This window comes from Nuphar pumila, chromosome 14, assembly GCF_984573655.1.
Source record: "Nuphar pumila chromosome 14, dmNupPumi1.hap1.1, whole genome shotgun sequence".
In the NCBI taxonomy this organism is placed as follows: Eukaryota; Viridiplantae; Streptophyta; class Magnoliopsida; order Nymphaeales; family Nymphaeaceae; genus Nuphar; species Nuphar pumila.
This window is the reverse complement of record NC_143262.1, coordinates 28,387,417-28,402,005: the sequence shown is the minus strand read 5'-3', so window position 1 is coordinate 28,402,005 and position 14,589 is coordinate 28,387,417. Positions and strand designations below refer to the sequence as shown.

The 14,589-nt window shown below is 36.1% G+C and overlaps 1 protein-coding gene across 1 annotated transcript in view; it reads right to left on the bottom strand.

Annotated features, from left to right (window-relative positions):
* Nucleotides 1-270: 270 nt before the first annotated feature.
* The window catches only part of LOC149816692 (histone acetyltransferase of the MYST family 1-like), a 49,258-nt gene continuing 34,939 nt past the window's right edge, over nucleotides 271-14,589 (bottom strand). The window contains exons 8-9 of the mRNA XM_089987229.1: nucleotides 11,835-11,977; nucleotides 271-757 (exon numbers count right to left, since the gene is read on the bottom strand). Coding sequence (XP_089843355.1) covers nucleotides 554-757; nucleotides 11,835-11,977 — 347 coding nt within the window. The 3' untranslated portion in view covers nucleotides 271-553. The remainder of the gene's footprint in view (nucleotides 758-11,834; nucleotides 11,978-14,589) is intronic.

Here is a 14,589-nt window from a genome sequence, read left to right as displayed (position 1 = left end):
TCATTAGCATGTTCCATTTAGCACTGTACAGCACTGTGCCTAGTATGCTGACACACACACACACACATATATTATAGTTTTGCACAATGATACCATGTGATGGTCCACACTTGCACGGACCACTAAATATTAGATCTGATCTTTCATGTGTGTTTAACATGATTTATTTTTTATGTTAGTAAATTAGTATGTTCACTAGTACAGAGTGCCATAAGATTCAAATTTGACAAAAGGTGTCAGCTCACGATTCACTCACGAAGATAAATATAATTGAAAAACTGGCTTAAAGATCATCTCGGAACCAACTTTAACACACATGAAAATAATAAATAGAACAAGCCGAACATGATAAAAAGATAAAGACTCTACGTTTGGAGATCTGATCGATGTAAATTACCACCATAAGTTGTGGTTCAGTATCACAAAATAAGCACCAAGTATTTGTATCAGGATACAACACAATCAGACTTTATACAAGATTGAAAAAGGATATAGATCCTTAGGATTCAATCTAGTGCAATTTTGTACAGGAAAAAATTGGAAGGATTTGTAATCAGCCTTGTTCTTTGTAAGGGGTCCAGATCAGTTTGCTAACGTCCACCTCCAGACCTCCACGGCCTGCAGCCTTGAGATGGCGATCCAACACTTTGGGGTCAGCGCATATAACATGCTGGCCTTTCCGGTACTGGAGAAGATCCAAATTTTGGAGTGTAGACAATATGTCTTCGTTTTTTATTGCAGTCATATCACTGAGCTCCTGCTAACAAAGTTGGAAGAAACCAATGGGCCATGAGATCCACACATTATCATGTAAAGATAAATTGCTGTATATCAACAGTTGACTGAATCAAAATGATGATAAATTTCAAGCATAGAAGTTTGCCTGTGAAGCCACACATATCCGACATGGAAGGCCCACGCCCAAACACAAACTTTGGCATGATAGACCCATCATTTCAAGTGCACCACACAAGCAAACAGTATAGCTTTCAGAAAGAAAGCCACATCGTTCATTTCCCCAAGAAAATATGTAAATGTTAATCTACTACATCATACTCCCCAAATTTTGCGCAATATCCAGAAAGGAAAAGAAGGCATCGCTGATATGCAGAACAGTGAAGGCACTAAAATTACCCAAATAATATATAGAAGCAAAAGTGGTGGTAGTCATGACAAATTTTTTTCTTTTTAACTGTTCTGAGAATGGCATCATACTCCAAGAGTATCTATTTAAGCCTTGCATCAAAAGGTGCACAACCTACCAAAATGACACTCGAGCAACCCTTTCTTTAATCTCTTTTTCCTTGTTTAAGTCTCTCTCTTTTAAAAGAAAACCCAATCAACATGGAAGTCCAAAGTTCATGCTGTAACCTCCAAGTTTAACCCCACTAGTTGAAATGTCAGGTATAATGGAAACCAAGAACAAGATAGCAGGAAAAAGGCAGCAGGTTTGTTGATAGCAAAATTAGAGATACAAAGAATTTGGGCAGTTTGGTACAAAAATGAACTCCAGGGACATTCCCTTTGGGATTGTTTGGATGACAAGGAGGGCAAATCCTGGCTCAAAACTTGTTTGGATGACCAAAAAACCAAAATCAGGTTTTTGGCCATTAAACACTTGAAAGAAAAACAAAAAATAATGCCGGCCAGCCACTAGCTAGGAAATGAACGGGATGGTGCTGTCCTGTCCAGGTGACACCATCCCAGCTATTTTCTGTCTAGTGAGTGGCTGGAAAATGGCCAGAATGTAAAAGAAAATAAAAATCCGCCCATTTTCCCGCCACCCACCGGCTGGGAAATGGCCGGTGGAGCTAAAAATAGAAAAAAACAAAAATCACGACTGGCCGGGAAATGGTCATGATTACCATGGTTTAAAAGATAAAAATATGTTTCGGGCCAGGCACCGGTCAGAAAATTGCCAGACTGGTACTGCACCCGTCGGGCGGTGCCAGTCCGGCCATTTCCGGCTGGTTCCCAGCTGGAAATGGCTGACTGCACTCAGGTGGGAGAGAGGTGGGTGGGGCTGTTGAGGGTTGGGATAACCCCTCCCCTGATAAACAGGGTTTCCAACCCAGAGGGGAGGGTTTTTTTTCACTTAGCTGGGTTTTTGGAAAAACCCAGCTTTCAACTAAGTTTTGGTGTCAGCCAAACACATCAAAACCCAGTTTTAAACTGGGTTTTGGGTGTCACCCAATCGGTACCTTCGTTTACAGACATTGTTGACCTTGGTTGTGACTGGAGAATATTCAGTGAAAGATCAATAACACCGGTGAAAAATACTGAATATTTACAGGATTTGGTCTATGAACTCAAGAATGCTATCCATGTACGTCTAGCAAAATGAAAAAGAAGATCCAAGTATACAAGTAATTCTCATGAAAATATTCAAGAAATTTGAATGGCTCAGATATGCAGGCCTATGCCACCATGGGAGATGGTTGCTCCATACTCACCCCATCCTCAACAAGATCACCCCCCTAGCCCTTCAAACTATTAAACTATCACTGATAACACCATTTCCAATGAGATCGTCCACTTTGCTTACATGACTGCTCCACAAGTTCACTGCCCTTGCTTTTCCAAACAACTCACTTTGCTCCACCTTTACATGAAAAACTACGTATGAACTACATAAATTGCTCTCTCTCTCCCTTTTATTATCTTCCCTTTCTCCATGTTTTGTTTAATAAGATCAAAAGAACCAAAAAATAAGTGTGGTTAAAAGAAACGGGATAACCCATCTTCACACAACAGCAAGTTACGTTACATGGACACTACTACAGGCAGCCGGGTTATGTCAGACAATTGATGACACCAACACTTTTGGATACTCCAGTATTTAGTCCACTAGTGTCAAAATCTTCTCTCTAAATAATCTCGTACTAACCATATCTTTATGATTTTGTTTAAATCATCAAAGAAACTTTTTGGAATAAATAGTATTTTATTGACTTTTGGACTTATACATAGCATTACTAATTAGGCATCCTGTTTCTTTGTAGTTTGTTAAAAAATGTTGTCTCTTGTTGTAGTTGGAACCAAAATGTCTTACTCTTTTGCATATATTGAGTGCTTGAAAAGTATGCAAAAGTTGTACATTGCAGAACCTGTGAGCAACCATCCCCGAGCCATTCATCTTTTCAGACTGCATGAGATCATCATGGCCACCCAAAGTACTCATAAATGAGGAAGTTAAGAACAAGGCAATTAGGTGACTTTTGTCTTAAATCTAAGAAAAATGACAAAAAAAGAGAGAATCTCCACACTTTGCCTCTTATTGGTGTGAAAAGATTTTCTTCCCCATACTATTTTAAAGTTGTCAGTGTAAACTTTGGAGAGATGGGAGGTTGTTCAAATAAAAAAGACAAGCAATTTGTGGTAGATTGGCTTGGGTGTTAGAGCTTGCATTATTGATTTACGTCATTCATGTGGACACACACATGCAATACGTGTATGCACATTCACAGTTTGATTTTAAGCTTTTTTTTATAATACCCTATACCTAGGTACAAACCCACGCCCATATGTGTGTCCAAGAAACATAATTTGTGCAAGACCAATGTTGCAAAATGTGTAAATCATATCATAAGTAGGGATGCACATGAGCCGGGTTCGAGCTGAGCTTGGGCTGGCTAAGCTAGGCTCAAAAAGAAGATTAGGTTGTTCAAGCTCGGTTAGAGCTCGAGCCGAGCTTGAACAACTTATGCTCAGGATCGTCTCGAGTCGAGCTCGAGCTGAACACCTTTATAGAAATGTTTTCAACTTTTTTTGAAATCGGCTCGAGTGGAGCTCGAGTCGGGTCGAGCTGAACACCTTTATAAAAAGGTTTTCAAATTTTTTTGAAATGTGTGTCAAAAAGCCTCTCTGAAAATAAGGAAAGTGGTGGGATTTGAACCCAGAACACTTCTAAAGAAATTCAGCAACTTACCTATTAAGATAAGGCCTCTTTTTATGATCATGTAAAGAAAAAGAATATACATATACAAAATCTAATTTTTTTATATAACTGTGAGTCGAGCCTAATCAGGATTACCGAGCCTATTTGAGCTAGACAGCCTGTTCAAACTTGGCTCGTTTACATATACCGAGCTTGAAACCTTGTTCAAGCTCGTCTCATTTATTTTTTCGAACAAGTTTGAGCCGAGCTTAAACAGGTCGAGTCTGAGCTGAGCCCGAGCTAGCTCGGCTCGTTGTGCATCCCTAATCATAAGTGCCAGAAAATAGCATTGTATCATAAGTATTCCAACATATCATGAAGCCGTAAATTTGCATAACATAAACTCAAAATATTAAAAGGTACGAATGAAACTAAATAATGTAGAAAAATATACAACAAAGTAGAGTGAACAAATACTTAATACAAGTCTTAACATTCAAGCTAATCTGAAAGGTCATATAGTCCATGCTATGTCTCATAGATACGGGTGAAAGAGTAAAACTCAGTTTTGTAATTATTATATCGTATTGTACGATACGGTACAACACGTATTGTTACTATTTACTCTAACAATACAATACACACTCATATTGCAACACGAGTGTATATCGTATCCGTATCGGTACAATACACTTCAGACGCACTTTAAAAGGGCCGAAACTTTGTTTCTACTTTGGGTTTTAAAGACCTTTTTAGGGCCGATTTCTCCATTTGTGTAGAGGCCATTAGAGAGAAACCCATGCACCCGTAAGAGGCTTGGCAGCATTTTTGGGTCTGGTTTTTGCGCAAGGAGGCCTTAGTGGTTTTCTCGCGTAAGAATGCATTTTCACTCAAAGGAAGTGAGATAAGGTAAAAAATCTTCGTTCTTTGCTTCGTTTGTATATGATTGAAGTTGAAGGAGGGTAAGCTCCTTTTTTTATGTTTTTAAAAGATATTACTTTACTTTTAGTTTTTTAACCCTTAATCTCATTTTTTGTGCCCTTAGAACTAAAAATTTGTACCTAAGTGTGTTATTGAGCATTTTTTTATATCTTTGTAGTGATTAGATTTAGTAATCAGTGATCTAGGAGGTCGATGGAGGGTGAAGTTCTTGGAGGATGCCTCTCAAAGGATCTTACATTGAAATATTGTACACCAATTGACTTGGAGATGTATTTGAAAGGAATAGTAAAGTGTAACATTTGTGGTTTTGTAATGCAAGAAGGATTGTATAGATTTAAATGTCATATTGTATGGCATAACTCCACCATGAAATTATGTACGCATCTCATTCTTTCTGATATTTGTGTTGAGTTTCTTACTAGTCTTATAGAAGATGATAAAAGAAAGACACAAGTACGTGCAACATTTGTGAGAGAGAAATTGCCAGAGGCGGTCCTTGATTCAGAATATGAAGATGACCCATCATCATCTCAAGCCACTGAACGATGCAATAAACGAAGGAAATCATTGAGCTGAAGTTTGATATTGAAGATGACTTTTATATATAGACATGTTGCTGGACTCTATGTTCAGTTAAATGTATTGTTTTGTTAAATGTTAAATGTTTTGTGTTGTTAAATGTATTGTGCAATGCGTGTTGTTAAATTTTTAATGACATATCTATGTTTGGTTAATCTTATTATATAAATATATTATGTTTTTGTATTCTATGATTTTTTGTTTTGTTTTTTCAGTTTTTTTTAATTTTTAAATAATTTTTTAATGAAACTTACATTTTTTACAATATGTATCTTACTTTGGCCGGACCGAAACAGGTTATGATACGCAACTTACAACCTTGGTACAACTATATATATGGTCACTAGAATATGTTAACCGAAAATATGTGAATTGGCCATTTCCGACACTTTTTTTGCAAATCCAACCCTGCAGATGCATTCAACGTGGTCCATTTGCTAGGAATCGACTGTTCGATTACGTATTTTTAGATGCTTGATTATTTACAAAAATTTTGAGATGTTGATTCAAGACTTAAAAGATCCTTCTTATCGTAATTGAATGATCTAGGAGCTTGTTTCTATAAAGCCAAGCATCTAGATCACATATGTATGGCAAAATTTAAGAAAAAAAAACCCATGAAAATCTCAGATCATACTCCAATTCACATATAAATATATATAGATGGGTTTGGACTGAGTTACAATAGAAACCCACGTGTTTTTCATGAAATATGGGTTTGGATTGAGTTAAAATCCAAAACCATTAATGTAAGAAATGGGCTTGGATTGGGTTAAATTCCAAAACCAAAACCGTATTAATGTAAGAAATACAGGTTTGGATTGAGTTAAAATCCAAAATCATTAATACAAACCAACATGTGTTCATACTCCCTATTTCTTTAAACTTGCAATAATCTCAGCCTAAATATTGGTTGAAATATTAGGATAGCTATATCATGGTATAAAATCACCTTGGCCTACAACATGACATTTGAAACGGTGTAGCCCATCACAAATTACAAGTTATGTCGAGTAATTTCTATATCTTCCATCTCTTCCTCCCTCAATTGGCATACCAAACTTAAAAACTTGTACATTTAAGCAAAAGATTTTGCGACCTCAAAGCCTCAAAGAGTGGACGAAAATAATGTAAATTACCTTTCTTTGTCCATGGCCCAACTTCAAGGAATTGCTTAGTATAAGCCTCCAATCTTATGGAAAACATGCCTTTCCAATCATTTTTAATATTCTCCCACTTCCAGCCTTAATCTGAGTTGACCATAGATTTTTGAAACCCCCACCCTCTTGTGGGCCTCAATGATGGAAAATCTATCCCCAATTTGTGCCAAATCAAACTTATAAAGTAAAAATAGAAGAAAACCCCCAAAATCCAAACACTTAGAAACCCTAGAGATCTCACACCCAAGGAAATTTTAAAAAATGCAATACCACAACTCCTCAAAAATTAAGCAAAGAGCAACATTGATGCGATCAAGCACCTGATCTACAAGGAAAATTTTGACTTTGATTGTTCTCTTTTCTCTTATTGATCTACAATATATCACTTATTCCTGTTCACCAGCTGAATGGAATACCTGTGACTTATAATGATATCAAGTTTCCACCACGATATGTGACCAAACAATCTTCTCGCAAAACCTACAATGTCTCCAAGCATAGGAGACCCTACCTCAAAGCACAAGCTAAGGGTTTTAAATAATTCACAACAAAGCAAAAGATGAGACCAGTGTTGTGAAAAGTGTTGAGGCATAGTGAGGCGCTCCACCAAAAACTGAGGTGAGGCGTAAGCCTCAAAAAAAAATTTTGAAAACTTAAAAAAAAGTATAAAAATATATATAAAAATACAAATAAATAAAGAAATGCTTTATCGATGAAGTAACAAATAATAAGAAATAGAAAATCTCAAATCAGTACTAAAAATTATAAGATTAACATATAAAAGTAACTAAAAAACTGATTACATAACTGGAAACTAATTATATAATTGAAAAATATAATGTCCTATAAAGCAACAACCAATAAGCAATAGAAAATCTCAAATAAGTACTAAAAAATATGAGATTAACATATAAAAAGAAAATTAAACTAATTAAGAACTAATTACAAGCTTACTAATTAAAAATAAATGCTTTATTGATGAAGTAACAACTAATAAGGAATAAAAATTCTCAAATCAGTACTAAAAAATATAAGATTAACATATAAAAGTAACTAAAAAACTGATTCCATAACTGAAAAACTAATTATATAATTGAAAAATATAATGTCCTATAAAGCAACAACCAATAAGCAATAGAAAATCTCAAATAAGTACTAAAAAACTATGAGATTAACATTAAAAAAATAAACTAATTAAAAACTAATTACAAGCTTACTAATTAAAAATAAAAGACTTTTATTTTGCTCTTCACGCCTCAGGCTGGCGCCTTGAGGCGCAGAGGGCCTCGCCTCAAGGCGAGGCACGCCTTTTGTGCCTCAAGGCGCATGTTTGATAACACCGGATGAGACAAAACAAGCAGAGGTCAAAATCTGGACCAACTTATCCTCCAAACTACCTTGGACAATTCTGTTAACATGCAATGAATAACTATCCTCTCCCTTCTAAGCATCCGTACACCCTCAATTTCCTCTTTGTTGGTCCTGCCACCATCGAGCATGGTCAAGATAGCGTAACAATTCCTCATATAAATCCTCCCATTCACTCTTGTATAACATCAGACTAGGGCCTTGACCTTTCCAACCTCACCTTGAACGACATTGAAGAAACCTTAGATTTTTATCGAAGGCACACAACAAAGTTCCATACGACAAAAATGTTTGAGCATCCAAACAGCAAAAAAGACATGGATGCTTAGAATCTTCCTACAGCCTGATGTTCCAGGACTTCATGAGAACCATTACTGGGATATTCAAGGGCTTAATAGTCAGAGCACTATACTTGATGTTAACAAAATACTCTCGTTGATTGCCCACTGCTGCTTGCTTGAGATCAAAACAATTCAATAATAAATGGTCTATAATCAAACTTTGATCTATATTATCAGGCTAACGGCTTAGTTGTCAAAAAAGTGCTAGCAGGAGCCTAGGCAAAAGACCCCTAAAAGGACTAGTCTAAGGCCTAAGCAGGACAAAAAATATAAAACACGAGAAGCAAAATATTACAATAAATAGTTAAATTTAGTAACATATGATTGTAGCTATGAATGAAGTGTGTAGTTCAGTATAACATATGGCAATGAAGTGTGTAGTTCAATATAACATATGGCAAAATTCATAAAATTGCATAACATTGAACATAAAACATATTATATATATATATATATATGTGTGTGTGTGTGTGTGTGTGTGTGTGTGTGTGTGTGTGTGTGTGTGTGAAACACACACACACATATATAACTAAAAGCATATTATATATATGTGAAAAATAAATGAATACATGTAAAGAACAAAAATTAACAAAAACAGAAGGAAAATAAGAAAAGAAAGGGAAAAGAAAGAAAAAGAAGAGGAAGGAAAAAAGTAGAGTGGAGGGGCGAGAGGAGGAAGAAGAAGAAGAAAAAGGAAGAAAAATAAGAAAAAAGAAAAGAGAAAAAGGAAAAGGGAAAAAGGAAGAAAAAGAAGAAGAATAAGAGGAAGAGGAAGAGGAAGAGGAAGAAAAAGAGAAGGTGGATGGGTGAAAGGAGGAGGAAGAAAGGAGAAGGAAAAAAGAAAAAAAAAGACAAAAAAAGGAAGTGTTTGGGGCAGGAGGAAGAAGAAAAAGAAAAATAATGGAAGGAGACAAAAAAATTGGCAACCACGTCCCTACGGCCTGGGCGGGGACAGCCTAGGCACCACCTATGGAGGAAAACAAGGCCCTATCACCTAGACCCATAAGCCTAGGTGGTTGCCCTATGTGTAGCCAGCCTGGCAGCCTAGGGGGCGTCTAGGCACCGGTTTTGACAATTAAGGATAAAGGTGCATGGATGCATTCTGAAATGGGTACGGGCAGAATGATACGAACTTCTGAAAAGATACATCAAAAAAATTTATTGGACTGTTCATGACAGAGACACAAAAAAATGGATGAAAATGAACCATCACAAGAAGCATGTATATATGTATGCTATACATCAGGTTCTAGGCTAAACCCCAGCTTGATAAAAAAGAAACAGCAAAGTCAAGTCCACTTCAATTTCCTTTATATTTCCTTTTATCGAGAAATAGAAGAAGTCGTAGAGGAGTTTTCTCGGTCCTATTCCTATTCATACGGTACCTGATATGTGATATCCCTCGGAACAACGTTCGATCTGGTTCAACCCATGGTTGCCAGTTGAGGAAGCGGGAGCGGGAAGCGAGAGCGGAAAGCGAGGCACTTTCAAAATTTTAGGAAGCGGGGAAGCGTGGGACCACTTAGGAGCGATTCGGGAAGTGTCTCGGAAGCGACCTAGGAAGCGTCTCGGAAGCGACCTAGGAAGCATCTCGGAAGCAACATAGGAAGCGTCTCGGAAGCGAGGGGGAAGCGAAAAAAATAAAAATAAAAAATACAAAAAAAAATGAAAAAAACAGGGGAAGCGAGGGGGAAGTGCGCTTCCCATTAAAGGGAAGTGTGTCCCCCATTAAAGGGAAGCGCGCTTCCCAAAAAAAAGGGCGCGCTTCCCAAAAAAGGGGGACGCTTCCCCCCACGCTTCGGAAGCGCGACGTTCCGCGCTTCGGGGAAGCGCGCTTCCCCTTTTAGCTAGGCGCTTCCGGTAACCTTGGTTCAACCAGTATCAACATTCGTTAATATGTACTGAACTTTGATAGTAGATCAAAAGCAGTAACTATCTGTTATAATTTCATAGGTGACGATTAAAGGAATAACAATTTCTTGTTCTTTGAAACTGATGGAGGCAAATTTAATCATATCAACATCAAGACCCTTGTTAGGCAACTCATGATGATCCAACAAGTCAGGAATAGTGGTCCTCCTAAACCAAATCACAACTGAAAACTAGTGGCGGCCTTGTCACATCATTTTCCTATACGTGAGAAATAAGAAATCATCATGATATTCCACAACAAACTACAAATAAGATCAAACATAAACAAAGAACTGACTCAAAACTGAACCATTTTTGGCATGTTTTGTGCAATATAACATGATAGCAATCATCCATGCAAACATACAATCCGTAGTCTTCAAAGAACAGTATAATATACTTTACTGCTCCCACCAGAAAAATGAAGACGGACAAGCAACCACGGCTGAGATTCCATGAACATTTGAAAGATGCATCTTTTCTAATTTATGCATAACAGCCAGAAAGCAGAAGGTATTACTGCTTTTTAATACAATGGAGGCACCAGTTGATTTATTTATTCATGAACTAGGAAAGACAAAGAGCCAGCAGCTCTTAGATTTGATTGCTTGAAGAAGAACCATTTGGCTGGCTGCAATCAACGAAATATGAAATGACAAAAGGGTTGAAATTCAAGTGTCTTCCTTAGAAGAACAATAAAGAATGAACAAAGGAACAGTGTTCTGGACAGGAACAGACTATAATTGAACCCAAAATTTGTTGTTAAGTTGTCATGCATATCTTTCCAAATCCAAATCTGATTGAATTAATAAATAAAAACCCTTTTTTCTTGACAGGATGACTGGAGTTTAAAATATTTCTTGTTAAGGTGTCACAGCTCACATTTTCAACCATGAAAGTCTGTACCTAAGGACCTGTTACTAGTAAGAGTTGTGACTTCTTGAACCAACTATTAGTTCAATAGAATAAGTCACACAACTGGATACTGCCATATGCAATGTAATCAAAGTTTTTTTTTCTCTAAAATACAATCACCTTTTTTGGTTATTCAAAAAGTACCCTTGAATTTTGTACAACTGAGAGCACAAAATGGGGAGACAGTGCTCAAGCTTTATTCATGTCATCATCTCACTACCAATAATAATGAAGACCAAGAAAAGGTGCAATTAACGAAAAAAGAACAAAGCAAACCCCCTGCCAGTAACAACATGCACAAGATCTCCCCGCCTTCATAGCCCAGACAAAAAATAGATTTTACTTGTGCCTAGTGAACTAATACATAACATCCATGGATCATGCTCTAGAAGATATTGAATGGACTCAGTTCCTCATCCTCCAATTTTTTCTGAACTGGAGAATATTATTTAATAATTAGAAAAATGAATATGCAAATAAGTTGATCTGAAATGTTAAAAAAAATTAAGCCAAATCAAACAACCACTATAAATGATAAAATTAACCTATTGAAACCATTCAGGCAAGTCTATAATGGAAAAAGGATACGGAACTATGTCTTTGCTATTCAAGCATGCTTTATAATCACAGAAAAATGTGTCCACTATATGAGAAGATTTGACAGCACAAGCAAAACCACAGAGTGCAACACAAATTTAAAACATGAAGGTTCAGAAAGAAAGCAGAATTGACACTTAATACCTTGATGGAAATATTGCCCTTATGCTTCTTCAGAATGTCAAGCAAAACCCTAGTCCAGTAGCCACGATAACTTAGATTACCAAGATCGGAGAGTGGTCTCTCAGGTGTCCCAACCTTACCTTCTTTTTTTGATAGTTCATACGCTGACAAACAAACAATGCATCAGCCATGTCAAAAGTTGTTTTTAAGATCTCAGAAGACTTCTAAAAATATTAATTACACAATTCATTTGAACTTTCACCTATACATTTAGAAAAAAAGGATGATACAATTTGTTAGACGCACTAAAGAAAAATAGCCAACACATTCCAAGAGAAACAATGTATCTTGAAGGAGCAGATATAACTAGTTGTGCCCTTGAGTGCACATGCAAATGTTTCCATATCTAAGCACATGAATCCATGACAGTCAAGAAAGGCAAGAGATCTTCCAAAGTCAAAGGGAACCTTGATGCAAAACAAGGTAAACAAATCATCACATTTTCAATGAATAAAATAATTAATTAACCATTGTATTTGGAAGGGTAACTTCCCCCAAATAAATAGAGAGAATAATCCTCATTAAAGTGATACCCATCCAAGTCACTAATGTACATAAAGTGCACAGCCAACAAAAAAGATAAAAAAGGTATCCCAATGGGAAGAATAAAGAATATCCCAACGAGAAACAATGTCATAAATACTGCTATGAGAATTTAGTAGGCAAGTTGAATAATTTGTTTACCTTTAGAAAAATCTTGGAAAAATCTCAACATTAAGGAAAACAATGAAGACAAAATATAGCAAGAAATGGCCTTCCAAGTTTCCAGACATCACCAAAAAGATATGGGGATAGCACGGTAAAACCTATAAAAATTTGTAGAGATAACAAGGTGTGTATTGCTTCATATCAATCTGCCCAATACAATACAAACCCGTAAGGCACTGTGCCATAAGATATACCACATCCTAGAGAGCATGCCTTATCCTCAAACGAATCAAGAAGGAACAAAAAGACTATCTGCTCCTCAACCATCATGCACATCAAAGGATTTGTCTCCTGTCATGATTCAATATGAGCAGCTAGTGAAAGACTCCGGCTTGATCCCAATTCGTTTAATAAATGAGCCAAGTTCTTGTAGTAAGCTCATTAAGAGCTCAGCATGACTGTTTAGAGTTTAACTAAGAATCATAGAAACTCTAAAACTTAAAAAAAAAGTTTTTTATAACAAAAAGAGCCATCATAATAGTGACACCCCTAGACTCTTAAACATAGAGGCAACATGTTCAAATACCACCCTTCCCTATTATTTCAAGTAGAAAAAACATTTTCCATTGAAAATGGTGGCTTAAGCTTAATTAAGGAGCCCAACTCAAGTATGAACATCTATTTTCAAGATTTCAAAGCTCAAATAAAGTCCAAGCATGGTAAACATTGTATTTTTTTTAACTTGAAAAATATGGGCTTGAGTTTCATACAGCTCATGTGAAACCTCAATGATGCTTTATTTCCAAAGACATGGTTAGATTACAAATTTTTTAATTGCTCTATAATCCGGCAACTAAGTAGTTGTTATTGCAATGTTCTTATAAACATCTGAGAATAAAAAATATCATCATTTATGTGTTCTTCATTATCTATTATATATTTGTTATGTAGCTCCAATACTTCCATAATATGTTTTCTTTGAAATTGTGGCCAAGAAATTTTGTTTTTTTATTTTATCTTATTCCTCATCTATTATTTATAATTCAACAAACAAGATAATGATTAAGGCAACCCCTAGTCATCTTGAAACATCATAACTTTTCTCTACTTCAGATGAAATTGCAAGTACTCATTTAAAGTAAAGTCCAATCATGTATTCCAGAGAGAGGCATGGTAATGGCATGACGAATAACTCTCCTGAATTGTATACTTTTTTTTATTTTTCGTTTTAAATTATGATTCTTTGTGAACCTTTTAATAGGAACCTTTGATATAACTTAGGGCTATATAAATCATAACAATCCAACTTTTACAACAATGATCATGGTATAATCATGTTCTGTGATATTTAAAGCACACAAAAAAATAGAGAACATATAATAGAAACTTTTAAGGAAAAATGAATTTCAGATAACATCATGATATTTTGAAATTTTACCATGATTTGTCACACTAAATAAAACCAACTATATAAAATACATTTGTATGAAACATTACTTTCTCAAGAAACAAGATATGACTCTCTCTCTCTCTCTCTCTCTCTCTCTCTCTCTCTCTCTATATATATATATATATATATATATATAGTCACCAGAATATGAGAACTGAAAATGTGAACTAATGTGTGAACGGCAATTTTCATGGATTTTTTGTTCTTTTCTCTTGTATCCTATGTCACATGGGTGCGGGTGCGGGGATGCGGCACTTCCAAAAAACCCGGGTGCGGGGTGCGGCAGGGGCAAAATGTAAAAAAAAAATTATATATATATATGTATATATATATATATAATTTTGAAGTTTTAACAGTTTAACATTTAATAGTTAACATTGTCATAATATCATTCATCATGCATGCAGTATATCAACCTAAATATCAAATTATCAATCACATAAGTAAAGCAATTACATAAATCAACCTAAATATCAAAAGGAGCAGGGTGGGGGCCTCAGCCCCTTCCCTGCCGAAAATAGGGAGGGGCTCAGCCCCTCCCCTGCAGACCCAACAAGAGAGCGAGAGGGGGGGCTCGGCCCTCTCCTGCCGAAAACAGAGGGAGCAGGGGGGGCTTAG